A 20,085-nucleotide genomic window follows, 5' to 3' on the forward strand; every position below is an offset into this window, starting at 1 on the left:
GTAATATGATGGTTTAATCTTGATTTTTTCCAAAGGTGTATAAATACTACACACAAAAATAGAATCTATCCTTACTACACAAAAAAAGAATTTATTCTTTATAGACATTCCATAACTGAAAAGACAAAGCACACACAACCAAAATATTATAGGCATGTAAATACATGTATTCATAAATGTTATCTTCTCTCAGAAGAAAATTCTCCTCCTTCATAGAAGGAGTATGGACGCAGCCGATGAGCCAGAAGCCATGGCTTGTAGCTGAGCAGTAGGTCTGCACGAAATGAAGGCCTCTTCACACCTCTTCTTAACCAACCAGACATTGTTCTTAAAAAAAAAACATTAACATTAAAAACTTTTTAAAAAGGTTATCTCCCCAACCTTCCACCACGCAGGACAATTTTTGGTTTCTAGAATCTACTACTGGTTACTATAACCAGTCTTAAAATGTGTTAATGAAAATGAAAAAGATATACTAGAAATAAGACTGCCAATATTTAAATAAAACTAAATTCTGTGCTAAATAAGAGATCCTTGAGGGAGGAAGAAAGAAGAACCTATGAGTTACTTACCAATGCTTCCTTTTCCCACTTGTATTTTCTGCAGTTTCAAAATTTCGCTTCTGTCTGAGCACTGGAATACAATGATCTCTATTGGATGGTTCACTTGATTTTTTTGTCTGCATACATTTAATTGCTGTAAGAAACTTGGCACATTCTGGAAATCCATATGACCAAGCAAGATCTTCAGCTGTTTGCCCATTCTTATTACGTAAACTGAATGTAAAATAAAAATCAAGTTAAATAAAAAGTGACAATTGTTTAGCCTTTATGCACCTTCCTAACAAAAGAGCTTAGGGCTCATGCCCATGTGGGCTGCAGACTAGAAGAGGTAAAGGAAGCATAGAGAAATTCCATTTTTGCTCACTATGGTATCCTCAGTGACTAGCAAAGTCCAGCACAGAGTGGGCATTTCAGTTTTGAATGAACATATTCAATACAATAAGTAAGTACCCAAGAAGGTCAATGAGAACTACAGAATGGATTTTCCTAAACGGAAACTAAGGTGTCATACTGCCATTATAGGTGAACTTCATTGTTCAAGATCCATTTTTTTATTTTTTACTTACTCAACTTGAATAACATCAGATATTAACAGCCTGAGTTAACATTTAACTGATAACACTAAATTTTCAATTAGGCAAGTATCCTCTTTAAAAGCACCTATAATTAAGCTTCAGGAGTCTGGTTAGTTTCATCCAATTTAAAGCCACTGAGTTTAAAACTTACTCAATTTGGGCAGCACTGGCTACAAGCAGGCTAAGGCATTCCAGGCTTCCAACTTTTGCTGCCTTGTGGATTGGAGCTTCTCCAAAAACATCCTTAAATATAACACACATTTTAGTCTCTCTCCAAAACACTTTCCTGTGGAAGTTGGTGGGTGAAGTCTGTTGTTATAGGAGGCTAGTTAGATCTGCATTGTACTGGGCTGGATTCTTTTTTAATCCTCGCCCGAGGACATGCTTACTGAGTTTAGAGAGAGGGGAAGAGAGGAAGAGAAACAGGGACAATCAGTTGCCTCCCGTACGCACCCCAATCAGGACCTAACCCACAACCCAGGCATGTGCTCCAACTGGAGATAGAACCCTTCGATTTACAGGGGATGCTCCAAACAACTGAAGTACACCAGCCAGGGCAGGGCTGAAATTTTTTAATTCAAGTTTTGTTTTGTTTTTTATAAGGTTCACTTGGTATGTTATTAAATATAAAGCTTTCATTAATAACGTGTACAGTCACAACCACATACATTAAAATTTAAGCGAATAAAAGCAAAAGAGAGTTCTATGAAAGTAAAAGAAATTACAATTTAAAATTTACCATACTTGATGTAGACTACTATAAAAAAGTTCTGTAGGAAATAATAATGATTGTATGTCTCACAAATATTTTAATTGAGACTTTTAATTTGATAACATACCAATTGTCCCTTTTGAATCTGTAGACCCATATATGCTGTCCAGTGTAGTAGCCAGTTGGCATATATATGGCTAACGAGCACCTGAAATGTGCTAGTCTGGACTGAAATGTGCTGTCACTATAAAGTACACACCTGACTGAGAAAACATACGACAAGAAAATGTAAAATATCTCTCGGTAATGTTTTATACGGACTACATATTGAAATATTTTGGACAAATTGGCTTAAATTATAAAATTTATTTCATGTTTCATTTTACATAATGTGGCTACAAAAGCTTTAATTACAATATGTGTCTCGTATATTCTATTGGACATTGCTGCCGTAATGTTTCTAACAACGGGCCTGCGTATTTCGGCGTCTACGAAATGTTTGGGGTGCAGAGGAGCGTTGCCCACAGTAACAATCGGTTACCTAGTTACCTGCTGGTTAAGGTCCGCGCCGGCCCGCAGCTGCCAGAGAAGAAAGCAAGCCCCGCCGCCCGCCGCGGCCAGGTGCACAGGCGACTGCTCGCGGGGGTCCGGAGGGGCGCTGACCGAGGCCCCCGCCTCCAGCAGGTGCTTCGGACTGCTCGCCTGCGAGAAAGAAAAGCTCCAGCACCCGTCCTGCTCGGGCCAGTCCCTCGTCCGCCTGGGGCTGAAATCCTTCCAGCTCTTAGGAACCTTGACTCGGCAGCGCCCCGTGGTTAGTCCACTGTCGCCTTCGCTAGCGCTCCCGAGGTGACAGACATCTTAAGCCCGAAGAACAAAAGGGGCACGAGTCTCACCTCCGTGTTGCAATCAAGCAACAGCATTTCCCGCCTAAAGCAGAGGACGCGAGTCCTGGAGCGCGCAGAGCACTGGGGCACCCGCTGCGGACTGGCAGGGAGGCGTGCACGGACGGCCCAAGCGCCGGAGAATTTAAAGGTCGCGGCGGCCAGCAGCCGAGCTCATCAGTGCACAGCCGTCCCCAGGCCGGCGGCGGCCGCGCGTACACGAACACCCACACCTGCGACCCACAGGCCGGCGCAGCGGGCTGCTAGGCGACAGGGGGAAGCGGCGCGGGCCCGCCAGCCGATTGGCCAGCCGCAGGCGCCGAGCCCCGCCCACCACCGCGGGGCGGGGCCCTAGTCCCCCCACCCCCCACCCCCACCCCCAGCACAGCCCCAGTACGCGTGCGCCGTGAGGGGAGCGCGTCTGAGCGCTCGGGGGTGTGCGGCATCCCTACGGCGCGCCGAGCCTGGCACGTGTCCCTGGCGTTCCCAGCCCTTTCGTCCCGGTGGGGAAGTGGGAGTCGTGGGCGAGGGTTTGGTTCCTGCTAGCACGCACGTAACCAGGAAACGAGGGAGCCTTAAGCGGCGCTGCTGCACCACCCCTGGGAGCCGCTACGTGCGGTGCGGGCGCCGCGACCCCGTCCCCCAGCTCCGGAGGAAGGAGTGAGAGTTCCTTCTGCCTTCGAGTTCAAAACCGCGCCTGCCTCCCCTTTGTCCCCGACTCCCGGGACTGGAAGGAGAAGGGGGCGGGGTGCGATGTGAGCTAAGGGAGTAAGTAGTGTTACTACAGGACTGCCCCACGCCCGCAAAAATTAAATGACTGATCAAACCTGATCCTTGAGCCCATACTGGGAACCCCTGTAAAATAAACCCACATTCCCATTGTCATGTGTCCCCTCCTGGAGACAGGTCGGAGCGCGCCCCTGGACTTTTCCCCTGGGGAAATGTTGAGAGTCCAAGCTATTAAACTTGAACTTGCTGACTTGGCGGGGCTGGGACGGAGGATGGGGTGGCGGGGGGAGCAGAAAGGAGGAGGAAACGTGTTTGTCCTGACGCTCGGGGACGGTTCACGGATAAACGAAGGAACCGGGCCCTGGATGTTTATGACAATCGGCTCTTCCCTACGGGCAGCGCTGACGCACCTTGGAGCCGCGCAGGGGAAAAGCGGGGCGGGGGAAGTGGCTCTCCTGGAGCGCTTTATCCTGTTCAGCTGTATCATTCCTTTCTGTAAAACCTGGGAAAACGACTTCTGACTTCAAATTGCAGCCTTTGAACACGTGTATAATTTTTTGACGATCCTCTCCTAAACACTTTTTTTTTTTTCAGGTTAATCTAGCTAAACACTAAAGCTCCAGCCATATATTTCTTTCCCCTAAAAAAGCCGTTAGTGTGTTCCTTCCATCTACTACTCCCCTTGAGAACTGGACCGAAAAATAGATTCGTCTATTATTATGGTGAGTGACCTTTTAGTTATAATTTTGGTTACAGTATATTATTTTGTAATAAGAGCCATAAACTTTTGCAGTAATAAATTTATATTAACTATAGTGAGGTAATGACCCAAGGGGTCATTTTTAGACATTTTTATTTACATACATACTTGAACATAAATGTGGATATATATTTATGTTCCGGCGAGCGTGGAACAATTCCAGCCTCACTGAGAAAACCAGACTGCGCATCTACCAAGCCTGCGTACTCAGCACTCTCCTCTATGGCAGCGAGACGTGGACCACCTACGCAAGGCACGAAAGGAAACTCAACAGCTTCCACATGAGGTGCCTGCGACGCGTCCTGCATGTCGCCTGGCAGGATAAGGTCCCCAACACCGAGGTGCTGAAGCGAGCCAATATGAGCAGTTTGCATGCAGTTCTTAGCGAGAGACGCCTCAGGTGGCTCGGCCATGTCAAAAGAATGGATGCAGGCCGTATCCCCAAAGACCTCCTCTACGGCGAGCTAGCAGAAGGCAAGAGGATGACAGGGCGCCCAAAACTGCGGTTCAAAGACATCTGCAAAAAGGACATGACACAATGCTCCATCAATCTCAACACATGGGAAGTTCAAGCAGACGACCGCCTAGCCTGGAGACTCGCGGTCAGGCAAGGTACGTCGCGCGCGGAGGCTGCGCGCAACGAGGAGGCGGTCCAGAAAAGATCGAGGCGGAAGCAGCGTCAGCAGCAGCAACAACGGCCATCTGCCTTCACCTGTACCAAGTGTGGCAGGGATTGTCACTCCCGAATCGGACTGCACAGCCATTCTCGGCGGTGCAGATAGACTCTCAAGAAGCTACGCCATCGTCTCTCGAGACGGACGGCTGCCGACGACGATATTTATGTTCCAACACCTGTATAGAACCATGCTTTTGTTCTGTTTTTTTTTATATTTAAGTGACCCACAATACTTTTTTATGATATTTACAGAACGGCACTGCAAAGATATTGCTGACAGGTGAGAACATGTGTCCATATTGCCGATTCGCCGTCTCTCACGTTTATGGGTTAGGTTAGCACTATTTTTTAGGGGGTTGCACAGATGTTCATTTTCAGGAACTCCTAGCTAATGCAAGGTATTATCAGATGACGTTCTTAAGAGCCCTAAACGTCATCTGTACTGCAGTTAACGTATATAATGGGATATTTGTGTGATGAACGTACCTCCGTATTGCATCCTTTTCCTTTAAAACGAGGTTCTATTCAGCATGCATTAAGTTCTGATCATTGTTTTTTACTTCCTGTTACATATATAAGTTTCACGAGGAAAGGGAATTTTGTGAATAGTGTTTAAGCTTTTCCCCTTTCATCACTGTGTACATGTCTGTTGCTCACATTGTTCCAGAAGAAATCTTTGTCTTATCTGGATGTCTAGCGAACCCTTAGCTTTCTAAAAACTGAACGAAGCTGGTGGAGCACAAAAATACACAGAATCAATACATTTGGAGGACAATGTCTTATTGGCAAGTGACTGGAGTTTTTAGTAAACATGTAGCCTCCTAATAGCCCCTGTTTTCATAAAGCTTTGTGTGTGTTAGTGCCTATAAAGCGCTTAGAACAAAGAACAATACCTGGAGTTTAGTGGAGCTCAATAGATTTTTGTTTATATTTTTTAGACCCTTTCCCACTCTTCTTGTAAACTACAGCAACCAAACTACGTGCGGTATTGTTCCACAGAGGACAGCCTGGGTTTGAGGGAGGTGTGGCATTGCTGTCTGATTACTCATTACCTTCCTGACTGTGCCGAGTGTTTTATTTGGGGTACAGTAGCACAACTGAATGACTTCACTGAGATATTGTAAAAACTTGCATAACCAGTCTTTGCATCGTTTCTCTTCTAAATACTTTACCTGATATTGTTTCACCCTAAAGCTCATTGGAAACTTTTATATTCACTAATGCAACCGCAATATTTGTGAAATCATGTAATCAAGGAATTTTACATATCTAGGAACCATTTTGAAATCCTCTAGTCCAAACTACGTCTAACTCAAACTAGAGGTGAGGAAATTGACTCTCAAAAATATTGACTCTCCCAAAATCACAGATACTTCAGTGATTTTTCCCACTAATATACTGAATTATCTCCCTTGTAGGCACTTCATTCTCATTAATGAAGCAATTTAGATAGTGTGATATAGTTGTATAAATGGAGCTTTCCAATCACACTAAAGGGCTGATCTCTTCCCCACCAATCAGGGGGAACCTGCCCTGGAGGCTTGCTCCTGATTGGTGAAAGTCAGCTGCAACCATAGAATGCGGAGGAGTAAACAAAAAAGCATAGCAACAGCTGAGTTTGCCATCTACTGCCCTCAGCCGAGGCCAACCTGGACTCCTTCATCCTGAATGAGGTGGCCTCCACATTTTATATGAAGGCTCTGGTTTTTCATTCAGCCGTGATCCATCTTACAGCATGGCAATCCAGCACAGACGGGAAGATGGAACTGAACAGCACAGCTAAACGGAAGTGTATTCCCAGGTAACAGAGACAGATGCTTGATTGTGAAATGGATGCCTAGTTGGATGAGATTCAGAGAGAGGGCACAGAAAGGTACCAGTGCACGAGAACTATGTGGGCACTGTGCCCAAATCCTGCGAGTGGCAGCAGCTGTGATGGGTGACAAGACCCACTGCAGCGTGTGAATTCATGGAGGGGACTTGCAGAGAGCCCTCACCGTTAACCCCATGCTGTGGAAAATGACATGAAGATGGTTCTGCTTCTCCTAGCGATGAAGGGCCCTGGTTTCCTAAGAAGAAATACTCACAACCCGGAGCTGGTAGTTGGGTGCCCTATCCCTAGACAGAGCGGGAGGTTCCTTTTCCTAATGGGTCAAGGGGGGATGGAGTCTCTTTCCGCAGGAAGGTATTTCTATCTTATTTCTTATTTTTGTTTACAGAATACACATTGTGGAAACAGGATGAAGTTGACCAGGGAGGACTTGCCCAAGGACCCCTTTTATACCTCTCTATCTCCGTACGCTGCTAAGAACCAGAAGTTCTCCCAGTGGAGAAAGGAAAAGACTGGTACAAACTCCGATAATATTTTCACTAAACGTTAATCTGCACACCAGAGGGAAAAAGAGACAAGAAATATGAGTCTTACTGCTGTCAGGGAAGGGGTTAACTTTACAGTCCGGCTCTCCTGCTTCACAGCCCTTTCTAGCTTTCCTGGAAGACTGTGTGAAATGGCGATTTCACTCATCTGGTAGCAAATCATCAGTGGAGAAGTTTCATAGAGCCTGATCCTGATTTTACTCCTGGGGCTTTAGGACACCTTTCTGGAAAAGGGAAGCCAGGTGGCACTTCCCTGTAGGAGAACAATACCATGCTTTGCTTGGACTAGGCCTTCAAAGCTGCCATTATTTTCTCTAGTCTTTGAAAAAATTTAGATTGGGGATGGCTAGCTCATTTGGTTAGAGTAGCCCTAATTAAGGCTGAAACTAAGAATTTCAGCCCCGGCCAGGTGGCTTAGTTGGTTGGAGCATCGTTCTGATACGCCAAGGTTGCAGGTTCAATCCCTGGGCTGGGCACATTCAAGAATCAACCAGTGGATGCATAAATGAGTGGAACAATAAATCGATGTCTCTTCCCCCCCCCCCCAAATCAATATAAGATTTCACTCACCCATAGGATGGCTTTGCCTAAAGAATTGCATGTCGACCACATTGCTAGAGCTCCTGCCTAGCGCTAAACCAGGTTACTTTGAAAAGCGATCAACAAATATTTCTGGATTAGACAAGGTGTGGTGTCAGGTCCTATGATAATACTTTCTTCCTCCTTTAGCAGAGGCGGCCAGGATTGAGAATCAGGAAGGAGACTAGTACACACAGTGTCAGATGAAGTCTATATATTGAATAATTGATGACCTAAAGAGGAGATTCCTATTGTGTGGTGAAAGATGGAATTCTTTACCTTTCTTAAATCAGATCATTACAACCATGCTCACTTGGTGGATAAGGCACTGCAGCTCTTGAAGGAAAGAATCAGAAGGGGCGATGCCGCGGCGTATTTCCTACGAGGTCAACTCTATTTTGAAGAGGTATCATTCTTTGTTTATTTGTTTCCACTGTATATAATGCTGCTGTTAGGTCCTCATAGCAAAATTTCTCATACAGTTCCTTACCTTGTAATGTCAGGGAAATGCTGTCCAGTGCCATAGACTATGGTTGTAGCTTCAAAGGTGATACATTGGTATCATCTGAAGGAGACATCTGACCTTTCTCCATAAAAATCATTCTAACGAACGTCATTTATAGAAGACATTTGGGTATCAAACCCATTCTTACACTGTAAATTAAAAACCTGGTTGTTATATTTTTGCCCAAAATATTTAATACCATCTATAAGATATTTTCATGTTACTGGTCATTGAAGAAGACCCTGATTTGTATCTGGTACTTAAAAGGTAGCTCACGTGTTCCTCTAGTGAGTAAGAAGGGAAATGCCCTCTTTGCGTGACATGCTGAGGCCCCCTGCTGGTAGGTCAAGGAGGAACTGTGCAAACTCACTCCCGCCTCAGTAATACAGCTCCGGTTCTTCGCTGAACCCGAGGGGAGATGTGCACAGGGACCAGCTGCCCCTGACCCCGCACCATCTGTTGAATATCGGGGCAGCTGTTCACCTGTATCCCACTTACTCTTTAATCTTTGGACGGCCCCTTCATCAATTCTGGCACAAGGCTCTGTTGGGGATTTGTCATGCACCTGTCTCTGTGAGGATAGCATAGCGTAATGGTGAAGAGGGCGACCTCTCAGCTTTGGGCATAGGTTCAAATATGGTTCTGTTGCTTCTTAGAGGTTTCTCCTTGGGCACAAATACTTAACCACCTGGTGCCTCAGTCTTCTCATCTGTAATAACACGTGTCTTACTGAACTAATGTGAGGCTGTATTAATTGTAAAAGAGGTCCTCGCACCTAACTAACAGGTGTTTTACAGGGGTCTGCTGTTCTTGTGCTCAGCACTAATTACACAGTGAAGAGGGAATCCGAATGGTGCCCACTTCAGCAAGTTTACAGTCGAGTAGGGGCAGAGAATAAATTAAGATATGTATAATTAAAAATAAAAAAAGTACTATGAAAGGAATTAACTGCATACTATAGATAGAGAATAACTGAGGGACAGGATGGAAAGACGTGTCGTTGAAACTAAATTTGCAGCAAAGGAAGCAGGCAATGCAAACAGCCAAGCGGAAGCTCATTCCAGGTCGAGGAGAGAACAACGAACGGAAACGTTTCGGGGATGAGAAAGAGCTTGGTCTCTAGGACTTAAAGAAGACCCCTGGGGTGATAAGCAAGGCAGAGAGTGGCTCGCCATGAGCTTTGTTTGAAATGTAGGAAGAAGCCCTTGAAGGGTTCTGAGTCTGTGATGAACCGATTTGAAGGCAAGCGTAGACCCAAGACCAATTTAGGGTGAAATTACAAGAGGTCAGGCAAGAGAGGACGATAGCCTTGACCAGAATTGTAGCAGTGGGGCTGGGTCCTGGATTTATTTTGGAGATGCAAATAATGGCACAATGGACTGAAAAAGAGACGTGGGGAAGAGTGGGTTTCGCGGTGATGGTTCAGAGTTCAGCTTTTGGACATGTTATGTCTGAAAAGCCCATTAGTCATCCAAGGAGACAGACTTGAAAGCAGAAGCTTACATGTTCTCAAAGGGGAAGTCTGGGGTGAAGGCGTCTGTCTGAGACCCTCCAGCACATATATGGTACTTAAAGTCATGAATGCCGGAAGAACTTCCTTACTTTTCCTCTGTGCTTTCTAACGTTTTCAGCCCGCTCACGAGGCTGAACAGCTCAGTCGTTCGTTCATTGTTGTGTTCTTTGAAATAACTGTTTTTAGGATGTTGCTGCCGTTTGGGTTCATTTTTATCCATTTGTTACTGGATTATAGTTTATGAAGAGAGAACTTTAATTATTTGTGTGTTTTCCAAAAGTTGTTTTTGTCTGGCTTGCTCTTCCTAATAATGGCCTTCCGATTCAGTAGTAGACTCTCTTTCTACCGTTACAAGTAATTAACTCGTCAGTGAGGCATTTCCACGGAGGATTAAGATATAATAGCTCCTGCTAGTTCCTTACACTGCAGCGTGTTCGTTAGCAGATTGTCTCACTGCTGAGGAGCCTTAAATAGGTGACATGAGCCTTAATAATAGTTTTTATAACAGTGAATATGCTGATGTTCACATTTTCTCGGAGGCTTTGGTCCCAGCCCTGAAATTTCTCAGCTTTAGGAGTGGCGGGTGATGTGGCGGGCTCCCTCGAGCCGATGGCTAGGCTATCATTCAAAAGAGGACTGGTAATAGCCGAGAGTTTAGGTCCATTTAATTGACTTGATTGTGTGTGGACTGTTGTCGTCAGTGACTTACTTGCAAATCCCAAAATCCCATAGATTTGTTGCTGTCTTTTATTGTTCCCTTTGGTGCTACTGGCTAGGTTAGGGGGGAATTAAAGAATTGGGGTTGCTTTAAGATAATAAAAATAATTCAGTATTTCCTGGGAGCTTGTAGGGATGGTATGAAGAAGCATTAGAACAGTTTGAAGAAATCAAGGAACAGGATCATCAAGCAACTTACCAGCTGGGAGTAATGTATTATGACGCACTGGGCACAACTGCCAATGCTGTAAGTTACTCTTTGGTTCACAGTGTTTAAGATTTGGCCTCATTACAAACAAAATCAATACACTATTAAAAAAATAAAATATAATAACCCAATAAGTTTTAGCCCAGAAATGTAATAATTCAACATAAGGAAATCTGTGAATAACATGTACCACTTCAAGAGCCTGAATAAAAGAAACAATATGATGGTTTCAGGATGTATTGAAAGTTTTCTAAAACTCAATATTTATTCATAATAAACATCTTAAAAATTAAAGACGAGTACTAGGAAGTATTTCCTTAAAACATAGGAGTAGCCGGTTCAAAGTGATCCCTCCAACAAGCAGAAACAAAACACTTTCCACTGCTCACACAGATCCCCTCTCACTGTCTCCTGACTATCGCTCAGGCCCGTCTCCCGCCCTTTAGTCCCATCCCCTCTGCTTCCGTTCAGGCTCACAGTGCCCTGAGTTGGGAGATAACAAAAGCAAATCCTCTAACTTCTGCTCTTGTCCCTAATTCATTCATACAGCCACCAAATTGGAGTTCAAAGTTCAAATTAGATCACGTCCCATCCATCTTTGAAAACTCAAACAAAGACTTCCGTGCTGAAGATCCAAAGAACGGGGCATACGTAGGACTGTTCCCGTAGACAGCCAGCTAGTTGGCCCTTTACTTGGTCAAGTCTTTAGTTTCCAAACCAGTAACTGCCGTTCCAAAGCCTCACCCAAGCCCCACGTTTGCTGTCTGCCTGGTGGCTGCCATCGGTGCAGCTTCACTAGGCGCCACGAGGCCAAACCACTGTGACTGCCTGAACTTGACTTCGAACCTTGCCTTCCCTTGGTCCCACCAACCTTCGCGGCTGTGTATTGGCCACACACAAGATGTACACCTCTGGCCGGCCGTCTCCTCGCGTGCACGTGACTCCATATTGCTTTGTGCTTCCCTTCCCTCTCCCACCGCTGCCTCCCAGCTGGCAAAGGGAGTCCCCATGTCCTCAGCCTTCTCTCAGTCTGCTTCCTTCACCCCCTTGCCTTGTCAGAAACTTGGCGGCCCCAGAGCAGCCCTCCAGGAGAGCCCTCCTTCCAACATCCCAGCGCACCGCACGCCCGAAGGCGGAGCCGGCCTCACTGCCCTCCGGATTCACTCCCCACCCTAAGCACCAAGGCCCTGCTTTTAAGTCCACACCGGCTCATTGCTTCCCTAGTTCTATCCGTTTCCCGGCTGTTGGTCATTCTCGAACATCAGTCTGAAGGTGGGCTCTGGGGTCCCAGCATTTACTCTGACACTGGAACTAATAGCTGAGCGGCAAGAAGGAGCAACCATGTCAGGCTATCTTTGGGGGGGGTTATACCCCATTTCACTTGATTACCATTGAGTTCTTATCACCAGTTGGGGGGAAACTGGTAGACACCTGCCACATACATTCACAGAAATAAACCTATAGAGCCTGGGGCTCACGAAAAGGAACACACCTTTATTTTCTCATCTATGAATGTGGGCTGTTGTCAGCAACAGCAGCTGGAGAAAGCAGTGAGGGGGTACTGCAGCCCATAAGCATGGATTTGATCGTCAGGTAATATTTTCTTGGGAGTGTTCCCAGGCCTGTGTCTGATGGGTTTCTGGGAGGGGTGTTGTCTGGGTACTCTCCATGACCACGTAAATGTCATTTGGAGATTAGCGTGTTGCATGTACATTATTACTGAGCACATGTAGTGAAAATGTGCTTGAAGAGAGAAGGCGGCATGCGTTTGGGGCCCACAAATGTACTGTGAGAGTTATGAATGGGAAAGAACTCATGGCTATTTTGGCACTTCGATCCATTCCAAGAACTGTGCTGACCGAGATCAGGCCTAGAAGTTGGGAGGGAGGAGAGAAATAACGGAACCCCCCTGAGATGCTGTAATGCGGGGATTGCCTTGTATCCCAGCGCTCTGAGGAATGCCAACCCAGGATGACATACCACGTGGGCATAGACCAGGAATCATATCATGTCAGAGGGCAAATGCTTTAACATTATCGGGAGAAAGGAGTCAGTATGGGTAAAACTAAAAACCAGGGGTTTTTGTTTGTTCTTTTCCCTGCGGAAGGAAAAAGGCGTGGAATATATGAAGAAGATAGTTGAATCTTCATGTCCCGAAGCAAGACACTTACAATTTGCAGCTGCTTACAACCTGGGGAGAGCTTATTACGAAGGAAAAGGTGTTAAACGATCAAATGAGGAAGCAGAAAGGTAATCTTACCTGAGAATGAGTTTTCATTCTAATCAAATGCTGGAACAAATCACACCTTGCCTTGTCTTTCTCTTTTAGACTGTGGCTTTTTGCTGCAGACAATGGAAATCCAAAAGCCAGTGTGAAGGCTCAAAGCATCTTAGGATTGTATTATTCAACGAAAGAGCCCAAAGAGTTAGAAAAGGTAACACTGACCTATTTTTTAATGTTAGCATTACATTTAGATTATTTGTTTCACTATTATTTTTTTTTAAAGGAGGGTGGTGAGGAATAAGTGGGTTTGAATCTATTTCTTTGAAATGTAAAGGAAGTTAAAAAATTTTAAGATCTCAAAGCTCATTTCATCATTTAATTATCTGTGAAGGCTACCTTCCCTGCTTCTACCGAAGGAGATCACAAATGTGAGAATAGTTTGTATGCTAAAAAAGCCACACATACAAAATACTATTCCATAAAAGGTCTAAGAGGGAGGGTCCTGAAATAAAGCCCAAATCCTTGTTCAGTATGAAGTAATACATTTGATTGGAGGAAGTCACAATGACATTGTTAAGTAAAATATACCAAGAACCAATTGAAAATTAAATCCACTTATGACTTTTACAGAAATATAACCTCTTTCATCATCAGTGACTTAAAGTTTCCAAGAAATCTTACAAGGGAAAGAAAATGCAGTCCTACTTGTAAGGGGCGTTAAGGGCAAACTTGTAAGAGACACCTAACAATTTAAGATCCTCTTTGGAATACAGACAGCTACCTGGAAATAATTTTCTGAGCTAATTCACATTGAGGTAGCCGACTGTCAAGCAACTGAGCTCGGGCCTCCATGCGGCTTTTATCCTTGCTGCCTTTGATCTTGAAAGCGCCTCCTCTGGCCATCTATGAGACCCACTTGGAGCTCCAACTTCCCTGAACTTCTGCAGCTTGCCCCTCCCTGCTGTGCCTTGTAATAGGTGCAGCTCAAAGCCAGACACTCTGTCCCCATTTCCCACTTTGATGATCTTTCCTGTGGAAAATGTGAACGTCCTGAAACCCGAGGCAGTTGAACTCTAGGCCGTGACCTCACCTGCACTGTGGGGGAGCCAACAGGTGGGCTCACCTTCCACTCTCTCTTGAAAGCATGCGCAATGGAAGCTAGCCTGAAACACCTTCAAGGGACCAGAACTATTTCCTAGAGCCAACTTAACGATGCTCTCTTATCATTAGAGACTTTTTTCTTTCTGGCATTCCCTTGTAATTTCATTATGTACCAACATGAAATTGTGCTTTTTTTGAAGGCATTTTATTGGCATTCAGAAGCGTGCGGCAATGGAAACCTGGAGTCCCAGGGTGCACTGGGGCTCATGTACTTGCACGGACAAGGTATCCGCCGGGACAGGGAAGCCGCCCTGCACTGCTTACTGGAAGCGGCGGAACGTGGGAATGTCTATGCCCAAGGGAATCTCGTGGAGTATTTCTATAACATGAAATTCTTTACAAAGTGCGTTGCATTTTCCAAAAGGTAAATAAGCTGGAAGTATTCATGGGAACTTACTGGCTGTTCTGTGCCAGGTGTGTGCACAGAAGTTGCCGCAGCATCGTAAATGGTGGCCGTTGAGCCCTTGAATCATGGCCAGTGCAACCGAGGACTGAACTTTTACATTTCGTTAATTTAAGTAGCTACATGTCGCTAGCTGGTGGCTACCATATGGGACAGGACAATCTTATGACATTGGTCTTCACAATTTCAGTGCTATTGGTTCTGTAGACCAGCTGAGTGAGCTTAAGCAAGTTTTTTTAACTTTTGGAGACATCGGTTGCTTTATAAGAACATACATCTGCAGGATTATGAAAATAGGGTACATAAAGTACTTAACATAGCTTGGCAGATCAGAGGTGTGTATTAAGTATTAAATTCATTTCTTCCTACATCCTTAGCCACAGGTTCTTTGAGGACATAATTGCAGTGTAGCTTGATAAGGGTGGTAAAATGAGAACAATGGTTAAAAGACTCCAACCCTAACATCTTATAAAATATTTGGAAATGTTCCATTTCTTTTCTCTGAGCCTATGAACTTCCTTACATTTACTTACCCACAATGTACAAAAGCAACGTGCCAGGAAGAACAGCATGGCCGTGTGGAGTGGCCGTGAGCCCAAGCCGATGTATGTCCCTGTCCATAACGCCCTGCCCCCCGCCCCCAGAGCACACAACCCATGAGAGGCGGCCATGGCCGTGGGGCACAGAGCAGCTGCCTGTGCCCTCTCCTCCCCAATATCATGGCTCCTAGGCAGCAGGGCATGTAGAGGGGTGATCTCCAATGTCCCAAATCTCCAAATGCCCATTTGATTAGAGCTAAGACTTTATAAAGTTCTTGAAGCCTTTGAAACGTCCCATTATCGTCCACATTCCTATTCCCCATAACATTAGGGTTAGTGAAAATGACATGACTAGATCTCCTTTTCACAGAATTCTCCATATTATTGCCCATTTTAAAACAAAGATAGATGTGTAAGTTTTTAAATGTGTTTTCTGGTCTTTTGTGACTAAAGTCCAAATTTAAGGTCGATGTTTAAGTAAATGGTCCAAAGAAATAGAAAATACATTTTCCCCATTGTTGCATTCTGCAGTGATATTAAGTTTAAAATATTAATATTGCAAGAAAACCACCTTTCTCTTCTAGGGGTTACTAAGCCTGACGGGGATAACCACAGGGAAGCTAAAGCAGCCCTTCCCCCCCTGGCATTAACTCTGTTATATTTGCCCTTCACCGCACAACCTCGTTAGCACTGAAACAGGTAGAAATGAGGAGATCCCTTCAGGCACAAGGACAATTTCTGGACATGTCACTTGTGAAAATGTAAACCGTAACTGGTGTCCTCTTCATCTCACAATTTCCCCCTAACAGGATTGCTGACTACGATGAGACTCACGACATCCCCATGATAGCCAAGGTCACGGACTGTCTCCCCGAGTTCATCATAAGAGGCATGGCCATGGCATCCTTCTACCACGCACGATGCCTTCAGCTCGGCTTGGGGATCACCAAGGACGAAGCAGCAGCTAAGCACTATTATTCTAAAGTGAGTAGGCCTGAGAACAAACATGAACTGGCTCAGAAATTTCTGGGCTTTTAGTTGAAACGTGACCGTCTTTACTGGTTAGTGTTTTTTTCCTCCTTAATTATTGTCAGATAACTCTGTCTGTGAAGAGGCTGTCAGACATGCAGACTGTTTGCAGACAATTTAGTCGAATTCTTATTAGTATGATTAAAAGTCCTATATTATTCTCTCTCACTCTGCTACTATCTGCAGCCTAAGGCCCAGCCCCAAGACCTTAAAACCAGAATGTTCATGCTTTTTTTCACCCAGAAAGAGTGTGAACCTATATCCTCATTGTAGTACCTTAATGAAATGTAGTTTTTAAAGTTTCATATGCTTGACATCTACCACACTGAAGAGGAATATTCACTAGATTGACATAACCAGTTAAAATAAGCCTTTCATGTTTTAACTCATGTGATTAATTTATTAACATCCTAAACAGATTTTACATCTAAAAATCAAGCAACTATTGGCCTTGGCCGGGTAGCTCAGTTGGTAAGAACATCATCCCGATACACCAAGGTTGTGGGTTTGATCCCCGGTCAGGGCACATATAAGAATCAATCAATGAATGCATAGATAAGTGGAACAACAAATCTATGTTTCTCTCTCTCTCTCTCTCAAATTAATAACTAACAAACAGAATAATAAAATAAAAATTCTTAGGAAAAGGAAAAAGAACTGTGCGCACCTTTTAGGTTCATGGCACCCATTAAGTCCAAAATAGAACGACATCATCATAAAATTGGTAAAGCAACTCGTGGAGGACACAAACTGCACGCTGAGCGGAGGAACAAGCCCAGGAACAATCTCCGAAATCCCTTGCCTGAATCCGGTATGGCTGCAGTGGACCCCAAAGTTATCTGTGGATTAAAACCACCTGGGGGTCTTTCAGAAAGTCCACAGCCCAGGCCTCATTGCAGAGCAATTGCGCCTGAATCCCAGGGAGTGAGATGCAAACACACTTGCCCCGGTGTTTCGGGAATCTTGGCAGGCCAGTCTGGGAACCCTAAATTATACAGAAATGCAGCATACAAACTACAGCCAGCCTTTGAGATATTTATCATTACCCCATTCTGTTAATATAAATAATAGTTGTCTTTAACTTTTTTAAACCTAAATGTTCTACATATTATACTGATCAAGTCAATTTCAGATTGTATGCTATCCTTAGTATCTTTTCTAAATAAATGGAAGCAGAGAAAACTCTGGGTCAAAAATATCCTGGGCTGTGGTGTATGTTTATCCTAAGTAAAACAGCAACACAAACCATTTGCCAGCTCAGAACAATCTTCCAAATGCTTGGAGATAACGGCCCCATTACTCAGTTTTGGCCATGGTATTTTATGGGAGGTACTTTTAAAATGGAGAAAATTCACATGTCATAAGCCATGAAGGGTCTGGAATCCGGTCATATAAGGCATGATAAGAGAAACTGAGCATGAGTGGTCTTCACTGGACTGAAAGGCTGTGCCATTGAAAAAGGAGCTGTGGGGGCGGGGGACAGAATTATAGCCACTGGCAGTGCATTGTGGGAAAAGGAAGGCCGGGATGGTGCAGAGACAGAGGCCTGAAGTCAGGAGCCCGCGCCTGGTGCTGGTCTCAGCTCTGCCCCGGTCAGGCTGGGAGGCTGCCCACGACTCTGCCCCCCAGGGTTTCCAGGACACCAGCACTATATGTTCTCCCAGGGCCCTTCAACGATTTCTAGAGTACATGGAGGGAACTTTTAGCTCAATGTAAAAAATTGCTAATAAAACTGTTCAGAAAATATTCAATAATAAAAGTTTTTCATAAAATGTGGCGACTTCTTGCCACTAGAAGCAACCAAGCAAATATCTAATAAGCAGCTGTCATGGGTACTGAAGGGACAATTTCTGTGTGGAGAGAGGTTTGGGTGTGATTCTTGACATTCTATGAAATTATGTACTATTATGTATTACTATTTACTTTAGTCATAATAAAACAATAGGCTTCAAAATAAAACCATTATAGATGCTGCTATTCATACAATGAGATAATAAGTTTGAGGCCAAAAGTTAATGCTTTCCATATTAGTTATTTTAGTAACTCGTACCCTAGACATATCATCAGTACATAAATTCCCTTTATCTTTGACACTGATAAAATTTTCTCTTTCAAATAACAGCATGGATATTTTTACTATGATATTTTTTGCATAGGCTAATCTGAACTTCCCTAATTAAAAATCAGAATAGATGTGTATCTTAATTAAGAAACTCCCTTGAAATTCATTGTAGTTACTATTCTTAAACACAAACCAAAAATCATTGAAAAGGAAGAAAGACCCAACAATTCAAAATGTATTTAAATAACTGACTCTTTCTTTTTGATTTTTAAGGCTTGTCGTCTGAATCCTCAATTGGCAGGTGATCTTCACTCTTTAATTATTCATCAAAGAATCTAGACCATTGTGCATTTCAACAAAGATCGTCCATCCTAACACCTTTAAACTGTGTGTATTTTTATGTATTTTTATAATAGCTATGTTTGGTTATTTTCTACAACTCAAGTTACATTTTCTTGGCTTTTTTTTTTTTTTTACTGATGATATGTTACCTTCATTCTTGAATTTTTATTGTGTAATTTTTCAACTTGAAACGCAGCTATAGGATCAAATTGCTGGACAAGTCCTGAAAAACGCAGCTCTTAGCCTACAGCCTGGCCTGGACCACATCAAATATTGAAATCCATTCCATAAAGCAAATCTCTTTTCCCTTTGTCCCTATACAGTGTCCCAAAAGACCAGTGTAGCCTTTGTTTTAATAACTTCAGAAGCATAAATGCTACCACTTATAAAATACTTCATATATGAAATAAATTTTTCATTTTAACTTGTTTAAATTTAAAATTCACAAAAATAAGAAAAAAAAATTTAAAGGAACTTTCAAAGAAGTTTTAAAATAAACTTGTATAGCATTTATGCTTCTGAAGTTATTAAAGCTAAGACTGCATTAAGTCTTCTGAGACATCTTGTATTCTCAAAATAGTCTTATAAATAATTAAATTGGCTGATCTATGATAAACTTTAAGAACAGTGGGTTTAAGAAATTGCTCACAGTCTTGTCCATATCTTCCCTTAAATATCTTAATTTAATGAAAAAACTGCTATATTCCTGGTAAGAATCAATTAAAGCAAGATGTTTACTTTGTGCTTCATTTTTTACATTTAAAAAAAATAGCTATATTTCAAAGCAAGATAAAATGTGAAAATATCTCAATGAAATCAATATAGAACTATAACTATAATTAGCCAACAGCATTCCTTATATTAATTTCAATGGAGGCAAACGTTGACAGAAAAATAGAATTCACGTGCGGAAGACTGCAGTGAGATGCATCTGTGAAAGAAAAAAAGGGAAAATGATATGTCTCAAAGATGCCTTAGTAACTTTCTTGTAAACATACTACGCTACTGTTGCTTTATTTTAAAAATCACAACCATCCTTTCTGAAAGGGGATTTAAACAAGATCTCTTAGTAGGGGAAATGCAGTTGCTACGTAGGTGCCAGTCACTAGGCATCACGTGGCAGAAAATGATGTTGCCTTTGTTTTATGTTCTGGTTTGTCTATATGACTTGAACTTCATTTTGTCTTTATATATAAAAAAGGAAGAAATGTCAAAAGAATTTCCTGTGACATTTCCTCATCCGGTCATGTGCTTTCTCCCTTAAATTTCTTAAAAACTATAAACTTAAACCCTCCTTGAAAATCAGTTCTTTTCTTTGAAAATCTCTGCTGAAGACTCCCTCTTCTCCTCCAATAACACGTTTCAATATCTCAAGCCATTACAGGGTTCCATAATACCAACTTCTTAGCTCCTCCTACAATACAAGCCCACTTGCTTTGCTACTGTTCCCCAAAGACCGTTTGGATAACACTCCTTCAACCATTAGAAGATCTGAATTCACAGCCAGTGTTCTCTTCCCTACACTCGACCT

At 43.3% G+C, this 20,085-nt stretch overlaps 2 protein-coding genes across 3 annotated transcripts; one reads left to right on the forward strand and one right to left on the reverse strand.

Annotated features, from left to right (window-relative positions):
- Positions 1 to 11: 11 nt before the first annotated feature.
- On the reverse strand, positions 12 to 2,941 carry ANKRD37 (ankyrin repeat domain 37). Its single transcript, XM_090258355.1, has 4 exons — positions 2,744 to 2,941; positions 2,400 to 2,552; positions 1,290 to 1,381; positions 12 to 776 (listed from the first exon to the last, which is right to left on the reverse strand). The coding sequence occupies exons 1-4, from the start codon at positions 2,768 to 2,770 to the stop codon at positions 569 to 571; spliced, it is 480 nt and encodes a 159-aa protein (XP_090114481.1). The 5' UTR covers positions 2,771 to 2,941; the 3' UTR covers positions 12 to 568.
- Positions 2,942 to 4,001: 1,060 nt separating this feature from the next.
- LRP2BP (LRP2 binding protein) lies at positions 4,002 to 18,593 on the forward strand. 2 transcript variants are annotated; one of them, XM_090258300.1, is made up of 10 exons: positions 4,002 to 4,182; positions 6,418 to 6,697; positions 7,116 to 7,245; positions 8,142 to 8,257; positions 10,720 to 10,833; positions 12,902 to 13,044; positions 13,124 to 13,229; positions 14,320 to 14,543; positions 15,931 to 16,105; positions 18,486 to 18,593. In XM_090258300.1, the coding sequence occupies exons 3-10, from the start codon at positions 7,137 to 7,139 to the stop codon at positions 18,549 to 18,551; spliced, it is 1,053 nt and encodes a 350-aa protein (XP_090114426.1). In that variant the 5' UTR covers positions 4,002 to 4,182; positions 6,418 to 6,697; positions 7,116 to 7,136; the 3' UTR covers positions 18,552 to 18,593. The 2 variants fall into 2 exon arrangements, with proteins under 2 accessions (XP_090114426.1, XP_090114425.1); XM_090258299.1 differs by lacking the exons at positions 4,002 to 4,182; positions 6,418 to 6,697; positions 7,116 to 7,245 and having other exon boundaries at positions 8,150 to 8,257.
- The last annotated feature ends 1,492 nt before the right edge of the window (positions 18,594 to 20,085 follow it).

This window comes from Furipterus horrens, unplaced genomic scaffold (genome assembly GCF_987537825.1).
Source record: "Furipterus horrens unplaced genomic scaffold, mFurHor1.1.pri manual_scaffold_12, whole genome shotgun sequence".
NCBI classification, from domain to species: Eukaryota; Metazoa; Chordata; class Mammalia; order Chiroptera; family Furipteridae; genus Furipterus; species Furipterus horrens.

Coding starts and splice junctions, on each gene's coding strand:
- ANKRD37 (XM_090258355.1), bottom strand. CDS start 2,770: ATGCTGTTGCTTGATTGCAACACGGAG. Junction 2,553..2,743: donor TGCTTGATTGCAACACGGAG/GTGAGACTCGTG, acceptor TCTTTCTCGCAG/GCGAGCAGTCCGAAGCACCT. Junction 777..1,289: donor GCCAGTGCTGCCCAAATTGA/GTAAGTTTTAAA, acceptor TTTTACATTCAG/TTTACGTAATAAGAATGGGC.
- LRP2BP (XM_090258300.1), top strand. CDS start 7,137: ATGAAGTTGACCAGGGAGGACTTGCCCAAGGACCCCTTTTATACCTCT. Junction 8,258..10,719: donor GTCAACTCTATTTTGAAGAG/GTATCATTCTTT, acceptor GGGAGCTTGTAG/GGATGGTATGAAGAAGCATT. Junction 13,045..13,123: donor TCAAATGAGGAAGCAGAAAG/GTAATCTTACCT, acceptor TTTCTCTTTTAG/ACTGTGGCTTTTTGCTGCAG.